General features: G+C 38.1%; 1 protein-coding gene across 3 annotated transcripts in view; it reads right to left on the bottom strand.

Annotated features, from left to right (window-relative positions):
- LOC126755192 (uncharacterized) overlaps positions 1–17,321 on the bottom strand; it is a 260,812-nt gene that overhangs the window by 239,104 nt on the left and 4,387 nt on the right. For all 3 annotated transcript variants that reach the window (XR_007666466.1, XR_007666467.1, XM_050467585.1), the window contains exon 2: positions 16,068–17,084. Coding sequence is in view for 1 of the 3 variants with exons in the window: in XM_050467585.1 (XP_050323542.1) it covers positions 16,068–16,572 (505 nt within the window). In the remaining 2 variants the exon portion in view is untranslated. The remainder of the gene's footprint in view (positions 1–16,067; positions 17,085–17,321) is intronic.

The following is a 17,321-nucleotide window of genomic DNA, read 5'->3' as shown; positions in this document are numbered from 1 at the left end:
ATATAAAAATATATTTGTACAAACATATACATATGTATATACACAGTGGCAAATGTATCGATGTTCCAAGCATTTCGATACTTTCACAACACTGACTGCTTGTTGTTGTTGTTCTTCTGTTTGATTTTTATTGCCATTACTTGGCAAATGTACAAAATGCGAAATGCAAAACACCAAATATCTCGGTTTGTAACCAAAAACGGCCATAAATTTCTTGACGCAATTTGACTAGGCGCAACAACACTTTGGTTGGTTCGGTGAAAACTTAATTCCAACCCATGGCATATGTATGTACATAGTGTTATTGTTATTGCTGCTTCTGTTGTTGTTGTTGCGTTTTGTTGTTGACACGTCGGCCGGAAATGTTTGACATTCTGCAAAAATGCCCAGCAAACCGAAATAACTTTGCCAACAGCCACGTGCTGTTGTTATAGCTTTTGTTGTAATACACAGTTAGGTTTGTTATTTTTTTGTTATTATTGTAGTGAATTTAAAGGCGTTAATAAATTTGCTTGCTCGTGAATTATGCTCGACTAAATTAGAGTTAGAATTTATTGCTTGTATGCATTGTGGTATTTTAATAATTTATCTGAAATTCCTTTTCCAATGTCCTTTGGTGCGCCTACTTTTCATTGACACTGTAGCGTGGCGCGCTTAGGTAGTAAAGTGTTGAGGCTAGAATCGCTTAATTCATATTTTAAGCAATAAACGATGTTTAAACTGGAGGGATTTGGTTTTCTGTTTGTTCGTTTAATCCAGTCAAATCAAAGAGACTTAGTAAAGCTCCTAAGTTAGTGATTATAATATGTTCTCTCACCGGATTTGATTACGCGAGATTCAAATTCCTTCTTCTTGCGTTTCCAGTAATATATGTGCTCTGGACAACATAGCCTGCAGAGACCTATATGAAATCTCACAAGCTGCCTTGCTTTGTTTCTGAGAAAAATGATAAGGTTCTCTATCGTTTTGTATGGAACTCTTCCAGAAATAGTTTCGCCTATCGAAGCACAGGCAATTGCTGCCAGTGGCTTTTTCTACTGACTATTTCCTCTTTCGTAGCTCTTCCGTAAGTTGTAGTGGCTTATCGGTCTGGTCACCTCAGCTTCTTTTACCAGGAAAGTAGCTAGCCCATTTCCATTGATGGAGCTATTCACCATTATATCAACTTTTTTGCATAGATGAAAGCATGCCCGACGAATGGAACTTAAGTATGCTCTGCTCAATTCACAAGAAGGGAGACATCACAATTTGCGCCAATTACCGTGGGATAAGCCTCCTTAATATCGCATATAAGATCTTACCGAGCGCAGTGTGTGAAAGAAACCCACCGTCAACAAACTGATTGGACCTTATCAGTGTGGCTTTAGACCTGCAAAATCTATATCGACCAGATTTTCACCAAGCGCCAAATCTTGGAAAAGACTCGTGAAAGGAAGATGGCCACGCACCATCTGCCTTTATTCCGCTATGTCTGAATTTGGTAACCCTGCAGAACTAATACGACTGCGTAAGCTGACGTTGAGTAACACCAAAAGCCCCCTCAGGATCGGGAAGGACTTCTCCGAGCCGTTCAATGTCAAGCGAGGCTACAGACAAAGAGACTCCTAATCGAGTGACTTCTTTATTCTATTTCGTGAGAAAGGTTCTGCGGAAGATGTTTGGTCTTTTGCGCATAGGCAACGGCGAATATCACATTCGTTTCATCGAATGTATGAGTTATACGTCGGTGAGCTGTATGAGTTATACGACGACATTGACATAGTTCAGCGAATTAAAAGACAGTGACCATGCTGGCTAGGTCATGCCGCCCGAATGGATAAAAACGCTCCAGCTCTGAGAGTATTCGATGCAGTACCCACCGGGGGAAGCAAAGGAAGACCTCCACTCTGTTGGAGAGTTCAGGTGGAGAAGTACCTGGCTCGAATTGGCGCCAAATTGCGTGAAGAAAAACGACTGGCGCGCTGTTGTAAACTCGGCTATAACCGCGTAAGCGGTGTCTACGCCAATAAAGAAGAAGAAAGTTTTCCAGACATTGATCCGAAATCTTCAACACGTTTTTTTCTCATCAAGAAAGTTCTCATTTGTCGGAGTCGCCGATATCATGGCATTTAGCTGCCATACAAATTGATCGATTAAACTCAGGTTCTGGTATGGAGAACTTTTCTGTTTGGCCAGATATCTTGAGGAAATTTTGCATAAAGTCTTCTCAAAGGCAACGCTATAATCTCCGTATAAATTGTTCAGATTGTAACACTATAATATATAGCTGCCATACAAATTGATCAATCAGACTCAAATCCTTATATGAACGACTTTTATATTTGACCTGAAATCTTTACGAAATTTGCATATATTATTTTCTAATGCAGCGCCATATTTTTCAGATACATATATGTATGTAACGTTCGGATCCAACAACTATAGCCAATAGCTGTCATACAAAAAATCATTTTGCAAAAGGCATTCTAGCTTCGGTGCAGTCGAAGTCAAGATCATTTTTTGTTTCTGATTTAATTTGCCCTTTGTAATGCTAATTAGCCCCTAGTTGCTGTTGTTGCCATTCTATTGTCATTGAATTGCCGCTTTGCCTGGTTTATTCTACTTATTTAAATATTTATGTTCACCGGCAGCTGCGCATATGTGAGATAAATAAATGAAAAATTAAGTCACCAAAGTGCGATAATAACGCTAAAACCAACAGCAGCATGCGATAATCCCTAAATAAACACAACCAACAACACAAACATATGGTTGCCATGTACATACATGCTTAAGCCTAACCACACACAATATTTGTGCAAATGTATACACAAATATCTTACACACTCATACATAGATGAGATATTTGTTGCTGTGCACCCACCTGCTACACAAATAATTGACGTTACCCTGCAGCTGTTGTCAAGTTGGCAGGGGACATGCGCCCTGAAATATGCATTTGAATTTCGGGAATTCTCAACTAACACCTGACAGCACCAAAAGCACACACAAACAGCTTCAAAGCCAAACACATACATATTTACATTAATATTCTATTAGATTTGCTTGTGTAGATTACTAGATGGGAGGCTATATGTATGTAAATTGGTACGCCATTCTAGATTTTCATTTGAATCGCAAGCTGTTTTATGTATTTGAATGTATGGAGATCTTTAACTACATTCCTGTATATATGTTGTACATATATATTTTCATATCTACAGATCTTTTTCCAAGCACAGGTCCCCTTATATATGCAGATATATGTCAATATATATTTATATATATTAATAAATGCCTGTAGTTTTCCCAGAATATTTCCATAATTTTAATTAAATGCTAGACTAAAAGCTCTCTCAGAGAAAGAAAAGAAAAATTAACAAAAACAAAAGCAAAAGGCTGCGCCGCCAACAATGTCGATTGTCAACGCCTTTTGGAGCCAAGAATGTGCAAAAAATGCGGCAAAACAAGCGCGAGGAATTAAAACGATAAACGTAAGAGACAGCCGAGGTACGGGTGAAACCGATATTGTACTCAGTCTAAGTTATTAACCGCTTTTGCCACCAAAAAGTTTTTAAACTTGTTGAGATATGTTAGCCAACATAACCTAACGCAGTTCTTACTTAGCATATAAGTAAAACCATCTTAACTAATTTTCTCCCAAGTTCTTGAGCATTTTTTGCTATAATTTATATTACGTATATACATTCAAAAGTATGTATATGAGGCGCTGAGATACTTCACAATCCTTCAGGTTTTATCAAAAACTTTGGATGAGTACCTCTACTATACAATGATGAAAGATTGTTTTCCAGGTGGTTCCGATGAAGTATTACATAGGTCTTTATCAGTCATACTTTTTCTCTTACAGTCCAAGACAGGCTGAAAGGCTAATAACTTTTCCATGCAAACTCATTACTAGATTTTATTTCATACATATCGTATTTGGCCCCATCATTCAAAATGTTTCAATTTAACCGTTTGACAGACAATTGATTCGTGAGATATGGTCTTTTGAATAACGCAATTTTCATTATTTAAAAAATAATTGATAAAACGACAAACCGATTTAAGTAGTTACAGGTAGTTGACTCTCTAAAGATATGATCGGAATGTGTTGAGCAATATCATGAATATTTGGTTATGCGAAAACAGAGTCCAAAGTGTCGAAAGTATCCAAAGTCGACTTGCTCCCTCATTCTCTTCCTATAGCATTGAACTTAAACTCGATCTACATTGCCTTCCCTTACAGAGAATATTGTAAAGAGGTAACTTGCCTTATCGACCTATGGATAACCATCCATACGCATTGGTCCAAACTAGATAATCATGTCGAAGGTGGTGTCTTTTCAGCAAAGTTATATACCAAAAATGCCTTTCGTCCAACAGACCTCTGCATTGTCTGCCAAGCGGTAGACCATAGCGATTAATGAAAGCCTTCTTGTTCTGATAAGAAGTGTGTTTATATACAAATAGGCAATCGGTTTTGAAATCACTAAAGTCTCTTAGAGTTTCGTCAAAGATAGTGAATGAATGACTTGATCTCTAACATTATATTTCTCGATAAACCTGCAATGGTTTCCAAAGCCTTCTTGTTCTGATAAGGAGTGTGCTTACAATAAGGAATATATTTATATATACAAATATCCAATCGGCCTTGAAATCACTAAAGTCTCTTAGAGTTTCGTCAAAGATAGTGAAAGAATGCCTTGATCTCTTAGAGGATCTCACGTTCTATTTCTCGATAAACCTGCAATGGTTTCCAAGACATAGTAATATTGCTCGTAACTGTAAAGCAGATGAACTGGCCAGAGCAGGCACTACTCTACAACTAGACTCCGAAAAAGAGAGAATTTTTATGCCTCTGACTATTTGTGGACTTTTAATCGACAAACCTGTTGCTAAATCTCAGTGGAATCAGTCCCTAACTTGCTCAACAAGCAGGCAAACGTAGCATGAATCAGAGTATGGACCGCACATACCAACTAATAAAATTCAAAAAGAATGACATAAGAACTCTGGTAGGAGTGCTAACAGACAAACCAGCCATATAATGACTATTGTAGATGCTGCCAGGAGGTAAAAGAATAAAGACTATAAAACACCTTCAAAAAAACAGAATTGCAACTAACTGTCGAGGGTTTCTCGACGATGTTTCGGAAGTTGGTATATACATAGAACTTTTTGTATTCATAAACTTCATCAAAAGAACGAGATCATTCAAAGGAGACATGTTGGAGTGACGGAATTTGAGCGCTAGTGGTTTCTCAATGGGCCGCCTAGAGGCGTAGGTGTATCGTCAGGCACCTGCTCCCTCATTCACAGTATTCTCGGATCTGAACCGAGCGATAATAAAGGCCCGCTGAGCATAGAAATAAAATTATTTTCAAAAAATTAATCCTCTAGGTGAAAATTGGTTCAGGTCTGAACCTCGGAGATATTTTCCTTTTCCTGGCTGACTAATACTTAAAAGTACTGTCGGCAAAAATAGTAAGACTTTTTGATTTAAATTTCACGGAAATTTTTTCTTCCAGGTTGATATGAAGTTCCATTAAATTTTTTGCGTGGAATCAAATTTCTGGTGACGAAACGTTCAGAATGTTGGAAAAGGACTTCGGTGATAATGGTTTGTCGCGAGCAAGTGTTTTTGATTGGTATAAATTATTCAAAGAGGGTCGAGAACGCGATGACGAAATACCACGTCCAGGACTCAACTAATAGTCAACACGTAAATAAAATAAATAAACTGGTGCTTGAGGATCGACGGTTAATAGTCAGATATCTTACTGACATCGTTGGAGTATCGGAAGGATCAGTGAACACCCCTTTTGAAAGTTCATTTGGGCCTAGGAAAAGTGAAAGTACGATTGGTTCTAAAATCACTAAATTTTTCTTTCGAAAAACAGCGTGTCATAAAACGTATTTTCACTGGCGATGAGTCTTGGATCTATGATCCCATCCGGAAACAGACGAATAAACGGGCGAATATCGTGGTATCAAGGTTATGTTGACAGTTTTCTTCGATTATCGTGGAGTGGTACACTTCGAATTCCTTCCGACCGACCAATCTGTCGACATGGAATAGTATTTGAGTGTTATGCGTCGTTAGGGCGGAGTTATTCGTACAAAAAGGCCGGTATTGTGGGCCGACACTCTATCGGAGCGCAATCACCGCATTGACCTTCTGGCTATTCAGCAAACTCGAACGAACGCTCCGGGGAAACCGTGTTAAGTCAGTAGCCATAGTGTATATCAAGCATTTTCTTAGATTCGAAAAGTCTTCAAAGTTTCCAGACTTTCCTAACTTCGTAACTGTCAAAACTTAAATAATGCTTCTTAAGAAGGTAAGGTTTCCTCGATTTCAATACCAAGGATTAAGTTTGTCAAACCAAATTACACAGTACTGTTAGACGAAAGGTAACCTATAAGTAAACGGTTACCTTTAGGCAGTATTATAATAATTCACGGCCGCTTTGTTACTGTATAATCAACAACCTTTATATTCAAAGGACAGGCATGAAGTACATTTAAGCAACACATTGCGCTCGGGTATAAAAAGTTTTCGAACTGCAATACGAGTAAGGTTGCTCACAAAAATGTGGAATGTGCACAATTTCAATAAGCGCCGACATATGCCTACATAGTATACACATAAGTACTATATATAGTATATGTAAAGTAGAAATATTCATGGCAACTAAAATTTCAATTAAATGCGAAAGTACTTGGGCATTTTTGGCCGATGAAGCCACGCCGTCGAGTTAAGTTAATTTAATGTAAATATCGGCAGGGGCGCGACCGTAGCAGTGGCGGGAAGGAGTAAATATAAATGGCAGCGGACGTGTGCCAACGGCGATTTTGGGACAGAGATTGAGTATGCATTAGACTGATTAACTTCCACTACGTTAATTAATACGGCAAACAGAACTTCTACGAAGCTAGCGTGTTATTTACATATAAAGCTAAATATTTGCTTCTAAATGCTAGGTATGTCCGGGTATTTACATATACATATGTACATATATGTATGTATATGTTATTCTTATTGGAGGTTACAATTTCTTTTTTAGGAAGTGAAAAGCTTTACATGCTATACCCAAGTGCTTAGTTGAAAGGGACATCCTACAGTTTATTTTTTTTCATAAAAATTTATGGCAGTTAAAAGGAATGGAGGCGACATGCGTAATGACAGCTACTTCGACAAAAGCTCTGGAGGTTGTCCTCGATAGCCAGCCAATACGCATACACGTGAAGTATAAGGTAATGCTCACGGCCAGCCGGCTCATAATTTTTTATCATTGGAGTCAGGCTAGTCGTCACTACGGGCATGGTATCATACTCTACCTTGTTAAAGAACTCTGACTAAACTGGCAATGCGACCGTGAAAAGAAGATCCAAGAGGAATAAAATGTAATGAGAAAAAAGAATGGACCAATAGTTCCGTTATTTACAGTTCCAACGGCGAAATCTACATATTTATCGACGGATCATAGGGAAAATAGGAATAGGAACAGGAGCAGGCTTCATCTGTAGTAACCCATACGTAGTGCATAGCTTCAACTAAATGACTACAATACAGTCTTTCAGCGCGAAATTGTTTGCATAACAGAGTTCCAAGTGGGCTTGGTTGGTTCCAGCAAGTCTATAAAGCTTCTAGTATACAGCCAGAGTCTCACTTAGTTAGGCAACCATAACTAGACTCTCAGTAGATAAATCGGTTAATATCATCTGGGTACCGAGTCATATAGGGATAGAAGAAAACGAAAAGGCAGACAAGCTGGCCCGCTTGGGGATAGGTGGAGGCACAATTCCTCTAAGCTGACCCAGACCATTCAACTCTTTCTAAAGTAGTTTGAAGCAGTGGACCCTAGAGAAAAACCTCAGGTCTAGCATACCACAAAGTTAATTCATTGTAGTGTTTAAAGTTTAGGTGAACAGAGCAAAAAGCTTCCACTTTTAGGTAAAAGGGAACTTAGTAATATTGTAGGGTTCATTACAGTGATCCTTTCTTTAGATTCCACCTTAAAAAAAGTGGATTCGGCGGAATGCAGAAAATGCATGGTGGATGATGAGACGCTGGAACATTATCTTTGCGAAAGCACAGCCGGAAGAGGCGGGATATATGCCATTTCCAAAACATGATCACTGGACCTTCTACCATCATAAATGAACTATTTTTATTAATATTTTAATAATAAAGTGGCTTTACCTTTCCCGTTTCTAAATTTGTGCAAAGGTTTCTTTTCCCACTTCCAAAATATCTGAAGCAAAAAAATCACTTAAATCTGTTTAAATTGAAGCGCGATTTATTACAATTTTTTTTAAACAGGTGGCAACATTTCTCAATAAAATTTTCTTAAAATTGTTTACTTTATTTTCCGGTCTTCTATTTATTTTAAGATTTTAATTAAAAAATTGTAAACAGGTGGCAACCCTTTTCACAATATTTTTTATATTTTCTCAAACCCTTTACTTTGATTCGCGGTGCTTCACCTATTTTAAAAATTTATTTTTAAAAATTTTAAACAGGTGGCAACCCTTCATAATAACTAATAAATTTCTTAAAACTTTTCACTTTGATTTAATGGTGTTATATTAATTTAAAAATTTTATTTTTAGAAATGTAAGCAAATGGCAACTCTCCTCACTAATAGGTTCTTTAATAACTTTTCTTATATGTAACTCTTCTTTATACCCTGACCAGGGTATATTAAGTTTGTCACGAAGTTTGTAACACCCAGAAGGAAGCGTCGGAGACCCTATAAAGTATATATATAAATGATCAGTATGTTGAGCTGAGTCGATTTAGCCATGTCCGTCTGTCTGTCCGTCTGTCTGTATATATACAAACTAGTCCCTCAGTTTTTAAGATATCCTTTTGAAATTTTGCAAACGTCATTTTCTCTTTCAAGAAGATATGACCACTATAACATATTGCTATATCGAACGATCGGAATCAAGTTCTTGTATACTTTCATTTGACAATGACTTCACCTATTAACAATAATAGTCAGATGTTAACCATATAAACTGAACGATCGGAATCAAGTTCTTGTATGGAAAACTTTTGCATTTGACAAGATATATTTACGAAATTTGGTATAAATTATTTCCTAAGGCACCAATGTAATATGTGAAGGGTATATTAGCTTCGGTGCAGCCGAAGTTAACGTTTTTTCTTGTTTTAATATCGTTATGGTTTCGTAATGCCAATTGGATTAATTTAAAATTTTTAACAATGTGGCAACCCTTAAATTTAAACGATGCAGACCGCAGTTCTTTATTTATGCTAGCAAAATTTTTTACACAAATTGTTCAAACAGCTGGCAACACTCTATCTTTTCTTTATTTGGAAACATGTGATCTGCCGAAAAAAAAATATTTAAATCGTCAGAGAGACAACTCAGATACCACTCTATTACATGAGGCTAGTATCACACTCTCGAAATCACAAAAGTACAAACAAACTTTTCTTAAAATTAAGTTTCTCCCTAGCAGCCTTCAATAAACTATTAAAGTCCACACAAACACTTACATATCTTAAGCACCTGTGAGCTTTAGCTTTAACTTCTGCTCAGCATTCACCAACTATAAGTACATATTTAACTATTCAAATTAAGCAGCATAATTAAGTAATTGTGAAATTAACAAAAGTTTTCCCTTTTAGTGGCAACAATGCTGTAAATGGCCGAGATAAAACGACGTAAATAAGTGCGACAATTTGTATGCTAATTAAGTCGTTCAAAAGCTTCATATTTTAAGAGGGTTATGTATATGTATTTAGGTAAGGATTTGAAGGGAGAATTCCTTTGATATTCAAATGCGAAAGGGAAAGTGAAATTGTCTGCGGAATATATTATATAAAAACTAAAAATGTGATAAGAGCTCGTGCTCCTCTAGCTTTCACTAATAATCTCGCGAAGAGCTTTTTGATGTTTTTAATTCTAAAGTTTTAATGAACCTAATGCTAAAATAATTACGCTATACAACTGCACTTTCTTAAAACAGAGGTTATAAATACGCTAGATAAATTTCTATGTAGACAACGGTAAATTAAGCTCATTGGCTTCAAAGCTGGTTTGATAATTTTCGGAAAAACCACGAAGATTTTCACTGACAAAATTCCAAATTTTAAACTTTTTTTGTCTTGCTGAAAACGTTGTTTTTACAATCTTTTGCTACATAATTTAAACCGACAATATTTGTAGACAACCATGGTCAATTATAACATACCGTTATCTTAATTGAAACATCAGTAAGAACCGCACTTCTATGCAAAAATTTCTATCCTAGAAATGATTTTAAGTTAGGTTATATTGAACCAATCTTAAATGATATCAACCCTCATGATCGAAAACCATAATATAATGGATATGTTGAAACTACTGCATCTAACCGGAGATTCCAAGAGAATTCCAACTTTTTCTCCTCTGATTGTCTGTTGGATTTCATGAGAAACTTTTTCATGATCGATGAGACTTTTCGGTAAAAATATGCCATACATGCCAATCACAAAATGTGATTAAACCTAAAGCGTCTCTAAATCTTCAGTAAAGAAGAACTGGCGTGGACAACGCTCACGCAGTTATAGCCGAGTTTACAATAGCACGTCAGTCGTTCTTTCCTTTTCATCGTTTAGCACCAATTGGAGATTCCAAGTGTAGCCAGTTCCTTCTCCAACTGATCTTTCCAACAAAGTGAAGGTCTTCCTCTTCCCCTCTTTCTCTGCCTACCCCAGCGGATACTGCGTCGAATACCATCAGAGCTAGAATATTTTATTCCATTTGGACGACACGACCTAGCCATCATAGCCACTGTCTCTTCATTTGCTGAACTAAGTATGGCAATGTCGTCGTATATCTCGTAAGCTCATCTTTACATCGACTGTGGTATTCACCGTTGCCAAAGCGGAAAGGACCATAAATCTTCCGCAGAACCTTTCTCTCGAACACTCCTAAGGCTAACTCAACAGATGATGTCGTTGTCATGCTTTCGCACCATACAGCAGGACGGGGATGATGAGTGACTTGTAGAAATTAGACTTTGTTCGTCGATAGACGACGATTGCCTACTCAGTCCGATGTAGCACCTGTTGGCAAAAGTTATTCTGCGTTGGATTTCGAGGCTGACATTTTTTATTTTTGTTAATACTGGTTCCAAGATAGAGGCAATTATCTACGACTTCGAAGTTATGACTGTCAACAGTGAGGTGGGAGCCAAGTCGCGAGTGAGTCGCGACGACTGTTTGTTTGTTGGAAGGAGATATTTTGTCTTGACCTCGTTCACTACCAGACCCATTTGCTTCGCATCCTTATTCAGTTTGGAGAAAGCAGAACTAACGGCGCGGGTGATATCAATATCATTGTCAGCAGCTGCACTCTTAAAGAAGATTGTTGAGCTCTGCAGAATTATCAATATTTTCTTTATCCTTTTCAATGGGGCGTACGTCAACCTGGAGGAGCTCTCACTTTAGCTCGCCTTCAAAACGGATGTTCTTAGGCTAGAAGATAAGACCAGAAGTCGTGAGCCTTCAGCCATATGTAAAAGAATCGTTTCTGGCCACTCACAAGTGAATGGCGCTCAGAGAACTTTCCTCACTTGCGTGAACGTCTACACATGTTTCCAACTGCTCTAATATTGTACTTACGTCCTGGCAATCATATGAAAATTCATCTAGCTAAGAATGGAGCTTTGATGATATTTAAAGATTATAACGTGGCGGAGTTCCCAAACTAGGGGTATAATAAACGAATCCCAACCCATAGAATATAAAATTGGTAATTGTTATTTTTTCCACGGGAATGGCGGTGAGCCAACGCAAATGGTGGCCTAGCAGAGATTGACGGCCAGAAAGAGTGTGCTATGTGTTGGTAAGATTGGCAGGGAATCATCTCCTCTACGACAATACTTTTAATTCGGATCTATGTCTATGTTAACAATTAGACCCCATGAAGGAAGCAATTTTCCAAAAGCGGCCTGGTTAGGCCAATATAAAAGGATTTGTGTTTCATCAGGTTTCAGAGACAGATAACACACATCGATGGGGATTCGCCAGAAGCTATGAGAGCTTGGGTTGGAGGTTCTAGTGCCATCACTTATTAGTGCGGTTATAGTTTTGTTAGAGAAAATTCGACCCAGAAGAGATTGTGAAGTTTAGTTGTCTCATCTTTTTTGTCGCTAAGAATGCGGGTTTTTACGAGAGTGGCATTAAAAAATTACCTGCATAGCGGCAACAAGTTACCGAATACAACGATATATATTTGACCTAAATCAAATTACTCTAACTATGCCAAATCAAACCTTCAATTTAATGCCAAAATAATGGATTTCATTTTGTTAGACCTTATCTACATATTTTAGCCGAAATCTGATATATAAACAGTATACTATATAATTATCCCTCCTCTTTAACATGAAATTATATTTTCTGAAAAAATTTCAGGACTTTCATAGTCTGTATATAACTATTAACAAATTATTTTCCACCATTTCCAAATTCCAACAGAAGCCAGTAATCATAGTTGTTTGGCCACCCAAAGGCAAATACGGAATTCACTGGAAAGTACTAACCATATCTATCCATTATAACAATACACTATCAAAATAATTAACATTGCAACGAATGAAAATTCTCGGAATTAGCTAACGAACAATATGATTTGTGCGAGCTTAATGCGCCGGAGCCACTGCAAAGCCTCGCAACATGGAAAGGAACGAGTGAAGCCAGCCGACAGGCAATGAGCCAAGCGGTCAATCCACAAATGAATTATGTTTGCGAATTCCAGTTACTCCCGTGGGTGTCAAAACAAGACAATAACAACAAACATGTAATAAAATTAAATTAGCTTGTAGAAATGACGGAAAGTATCAAGCGTCCACCGGCCGTCACTGCACACCCACACTCTCAACACCTCGAACCAAAGCCAACACAACTTGTCGAAGAGAGCAAGAAACGCGGTTCATTCCACTAACCGCAACAATTTAGGACTCATTGAGTTGTTAAAAATTTTTGTGATTTCTGAGTCAGCGAAAAAAATATGCAAAGTAATAATTTGTGGCGTAATTACCATGGCTTTGTGGTGGGGCGGCGAAGGCCGATGGAAAAGAGGCGCAATCAAGTGGAAATGACGACGGTGTTGTAAAGGGAAGCCAATGCCAATGCGCGCATGAATTTACAATTCAATTTTGTTTTATTTATTTTTTTAGATAACAGTCGACAGTAGGCATGGAAGGAAGTCATGGAAAAAGAGACAGCAAATCTAATTGAAATAAAAGCACACAAATAAAAGAAAAATAAACTTTTATATATATATTATAAGGCATCTAACACCCAACACTCATATTTGTTGGTCACAGTTTAAATTAGATCTCTTATCACTATAAGTGGACTACACGCCACAATTCCTACAACAGCCAGTGCTACGGTTCGGAGATCGAACCCTGTTTGAAGCAGTAAGTATATAAGAAACAAAAATAAGTAGAGTAGGTCGGTAGAAAAGATGTTTGACGACACACCTAGGCCTTTAGAAAGCCTATTTTGAAATTAAAAGAAGTTAGATCCCATATTAAGCCAAGAACACCTAGCTTGTCAGGAACGAGTGATGAACAATATTCTTTGCATATTTTTCAAACAATTTATCCGATTCTCATACCTTCTAAATAATTCTAACGGAGATCTACTTATTAGATCTCTAGAATATCATCTTTTTTTAAGCAGAGCAGGGCATATAAAATTGCCATAAAGTTTGCAAAACCCATAATGAAACACTAGAGACCCTAGATAGGTAGAATATATAAAAATATAAAGAGAAATCGTTGTATACATTTCCGTATGCCTGTCTGTCTGTATATAAGCTAACTAGTCCTTCAGTTTCTGAGCTATCGAGCTGAAAATCGACGCATGTTCTTTTTCACTTAACAGTTGGTCATTTGGCGAAACAACTAGAGCATATACTTGTAGGTTAGTTTAGGTTTGATGGCTGATCCAGAGATACCACTTGAATTACTATTTACAGTCCTTCGTAACTCCTGTATTCGTTCCTAAAAGTCAGTAAAGCGTGTTGAGGTTGGTGCGCTATCTGAAGGTGTGAACTCTGAAGTGTTTAAGCCTTGATCTCGAAAACGCTGGACAATCAAGGAAGAAGTTTTGAGATGTTTCCATTTCGTCTTCTTTCATTCAGTTTCTGCCGCTGCCATTTAGTATGACTCTCAACCTAATGGGATGGCCTATTGGAACCCACAACTAGGAAGAGGCTAGACTGAATGCAAAGAGCTAACTGCAGCTTTTACGATCGATCTTGGGCCAAAAGGATCTTACGACAGCGCATAAGCCGATAGTGGGAGAACGCTGACCAAGCTCCTCCAAAGCCCTGCTATTCAGTAATAGAACACACGAGGGGAGGAGTTCCTATTCCTTGCCAGTTCATCAGCCTTTCAGCTGCCTGCGATTCCGCTGTGACCTGGCAACCGTACTATTCTTATCATAAAGCAACTCGATGCTATTAATGACAAGAGTAGGCATTCCTTAACCAACCTTGAAATTGGCAGAAAGTTTTCATTAGTATACCCCTCCAACAACCTTTCCCTAAACCTTGACCCATCCGTAAAGAAACTCACGCCTATCCTTCAACGGCTTTTACCTATCCACAATTCCCTCGAAGCTATGTGGACCGAGAAAAAGAGTTCGGTTTGGCGACTCCAAGATCCAAAAGCTCCGGTATGAAGTCAAAGCGTGCAAGGATTTCCGAATGTTCAGACATATGTTCTTTCAGAAGACCCCACTTAGTCTGATAGCAAATCATTGGAACCGAAGTTAAAGCATTTCCCTGTTTTAAATAAAACTTCACCTTTCTAATGGCTTTACTTTAAAAAATCGAGAGAAGCTTACTATGAATATACTTATGTATAATAAACCTAAACAGACTAAACAGTTATCATGAAGAGATCCCAAAGGTTAGACAAAAAAGAAAGAGAAAAACTTCTTGTTCCTCCTTGTCCAAAAATACGTTCAATAAATGTCATACAACCATATAAGTTAGATGTCTGGTAGTATTAATAAGTTTTTCAGTGACTCTTAACCCAAATTTTTTTAGAAATCTTTGCACAGTACTTCTTTGGAATCAAACTGTCTTAGAAATGTTTTATAATACAATTTTAAGGTAGTAAATGCTCACCGACTTCTCTCAGCACTAACCCAACCCGCGATCCTCTTTTCAGTTCTTTTTTAGTGCACCAAATAATGTCTGAGCTTCGAACCCTCGAACTCCAACTTTTTAAATTCAATAAGACACCACGAAATAACTGCGCTTGAACTCCGATTCGATAAACTCTTTGTGAATCATGAACCACAAATTCAATTACGCATCAGTGTCAAAACCCCGTTAGAATAGCGAATTGGGTACAATACATTTAAAACTCGGCTTAAGAAAGCAACAAAATGACAATCAGAAAGCTGACAGCTGTCAAATAATTCGCAACAACCGTTTAACTGTAAAATAGAAATAGGTAAGAGACAAACTTTAGCTGCAGGGAAATGTGGAAGTGAGTGGGAAAAAAGCAAAGATAGGTAATCTTCATACAGGTGTCGGGTGAGTGGCGCAGTCAAAGTTGTTGAGACACAAATTGCTACAACAAATTCACCGAACTCACGAAGCAAAGGAATCTGGCGAAGATTATTTAAAATGCGTAACACAAGAGCGGCAATAACTTTCTCGAACACGGGTGCGTAAGCATTTGCGGTGCTGGTTAGTGTGGTCGGGAGGGAAGCAAAGGACACCTTGGCTGGCAGCGTGCAGTAAAAGCAGGGAATCAAGGGCACGCCGCTGACAGCAGCTTATAAACTAAGCGTGGAGGGCAATGCCAGTAAAGCGCATACATAGTAAGTAGATTTATATATATAGGTACATAACACGTCGACATAAGACACAAGACACAAGACAGCACAGAGCAAACGAAATGCGCGCACATAAGGCAGTTGAAAAAAAGTAAAAGCTTTCGAAAACAAAACGAAAAGTGAAAGAAACAATCAAAAGGATAACGTACAAGTACTTAGTTATTGTATGTATGTATGTATGACGCCACGTACTCACCTTCGTCTTCGCCCAATTCTCCCAATTCACCCAATTCGCTCATATCGTTGAACTCGGTTATTTCCGCTTTATCGCATTGCTGTTTCACAGCCGCCAACGCCTTCTCGAGTATGCCACCGTCACCCTCGTCGCGTGAGGCGCTGCGCTTGTTAGCATCACCGTTACTTATAATTGAATTTGATTTCGAGTGATTTGTGAGATTGTTTGACGTCGCCGTGGCCGCCGAACCTGCCGATGCTGCGGACGTGGCTGACACGGCAGAAGCTGCGGATGCTGTCTTTCTGGTCTGACTGCCAGCGCTGCCACCACCAACCGCTTTCTGTTGCTCCGCCAAATTGCCATTCTGTTCGCCGACACTCACAGCGCCGCCAACATTGCCATTGCTGGTTGCGGTGTTGGCGGTGTTGGCGGCGTTGGTGGCCTCGGCGACGAGCTCACCCTCGCCATTAGCGCTGCCAGCGTTGCCGTCTTTTGTCTTCAGCTCTTGACTGGTGTTGCAGCCCATTTCGCGTGCGCCTTTTGGGATTTCACTTAATGTTTCTCGTTTTTCGTGCTTTCTATTGCTAGTGTTGTTGTATGGCTGCCGGGAAGCGTTGGTTGCGGTCGTTCGTAGAAGCGCTGTAGTAACTGTATTGTTGTTGTGTTAGTCTTTGTTGTTGTAATTTTGGTGGTTGTTGGTTTTTGTAGTCGTTGTTGTTTTATTTTTTGTTGTTGTTTTTGTTTTGAATTTTTGTTGTTGTTTTTGCTGTGAATTTTTGTTTACAACGCTATGCTGCGGTTATAACTGCGGTGTTGCGCGCTTAGCTGCGCTGCGCCCAGAGGATGTGTGTGTTTGTGGTTTTAATTTTGAACTTCCGTCACTGTTTCAATATTTTTGCATTATCAAAATTGTATTTTGTTATTTTTCGCTTTTTTGCGGCAAACTTTATTAATTTACTTGCAGAGAGGTGGGAGTAATTTTAGTTGGTTTTTCAGTTTTTTAGGTATATTTAAGTGTTTTTGTGAAAAATAGCCCGACTTTGAGGTTAGGTGCGCATAGAAATAGATTATATGCATAAAGCGATAATTAGATATATAAATTTTCAGATATTTAACGGCAAATATTTTAATGTATTAAATGTTATACATATATTTATACATACTTATGTAATATATATACATTAGGGTGTGTAAAAAAAATAATATATATTTTTTGGCAGCTCTTAGAAAGTTTCTTCAAGTATAAGCTCTTAATTGGGAAGATCCTCCCTCTTA

This window comes from Bactrocera neohumeralis, chromosome 4 (assembly GCF_024586455.1).
Source record: "Bactrocera neohumeralis isolate Rockhampton chromosome 4, APGP_CSIRO_Bneo_wtdbg2-racon-allhic-juicebox.fasta_v2, whole genome shotgun sequence".
Taxonomy (NCBI): Eukaryota; Metazoa; Arthropoda; class Insecta; order Diptera; family Tephritidae; genus Bactrocera; species Bactrocera neohumeralis.
Note: the sequence above shows the minus strand (reverse complement) of the source record. Positions and strands in the feature narration are given on the sequence as shown.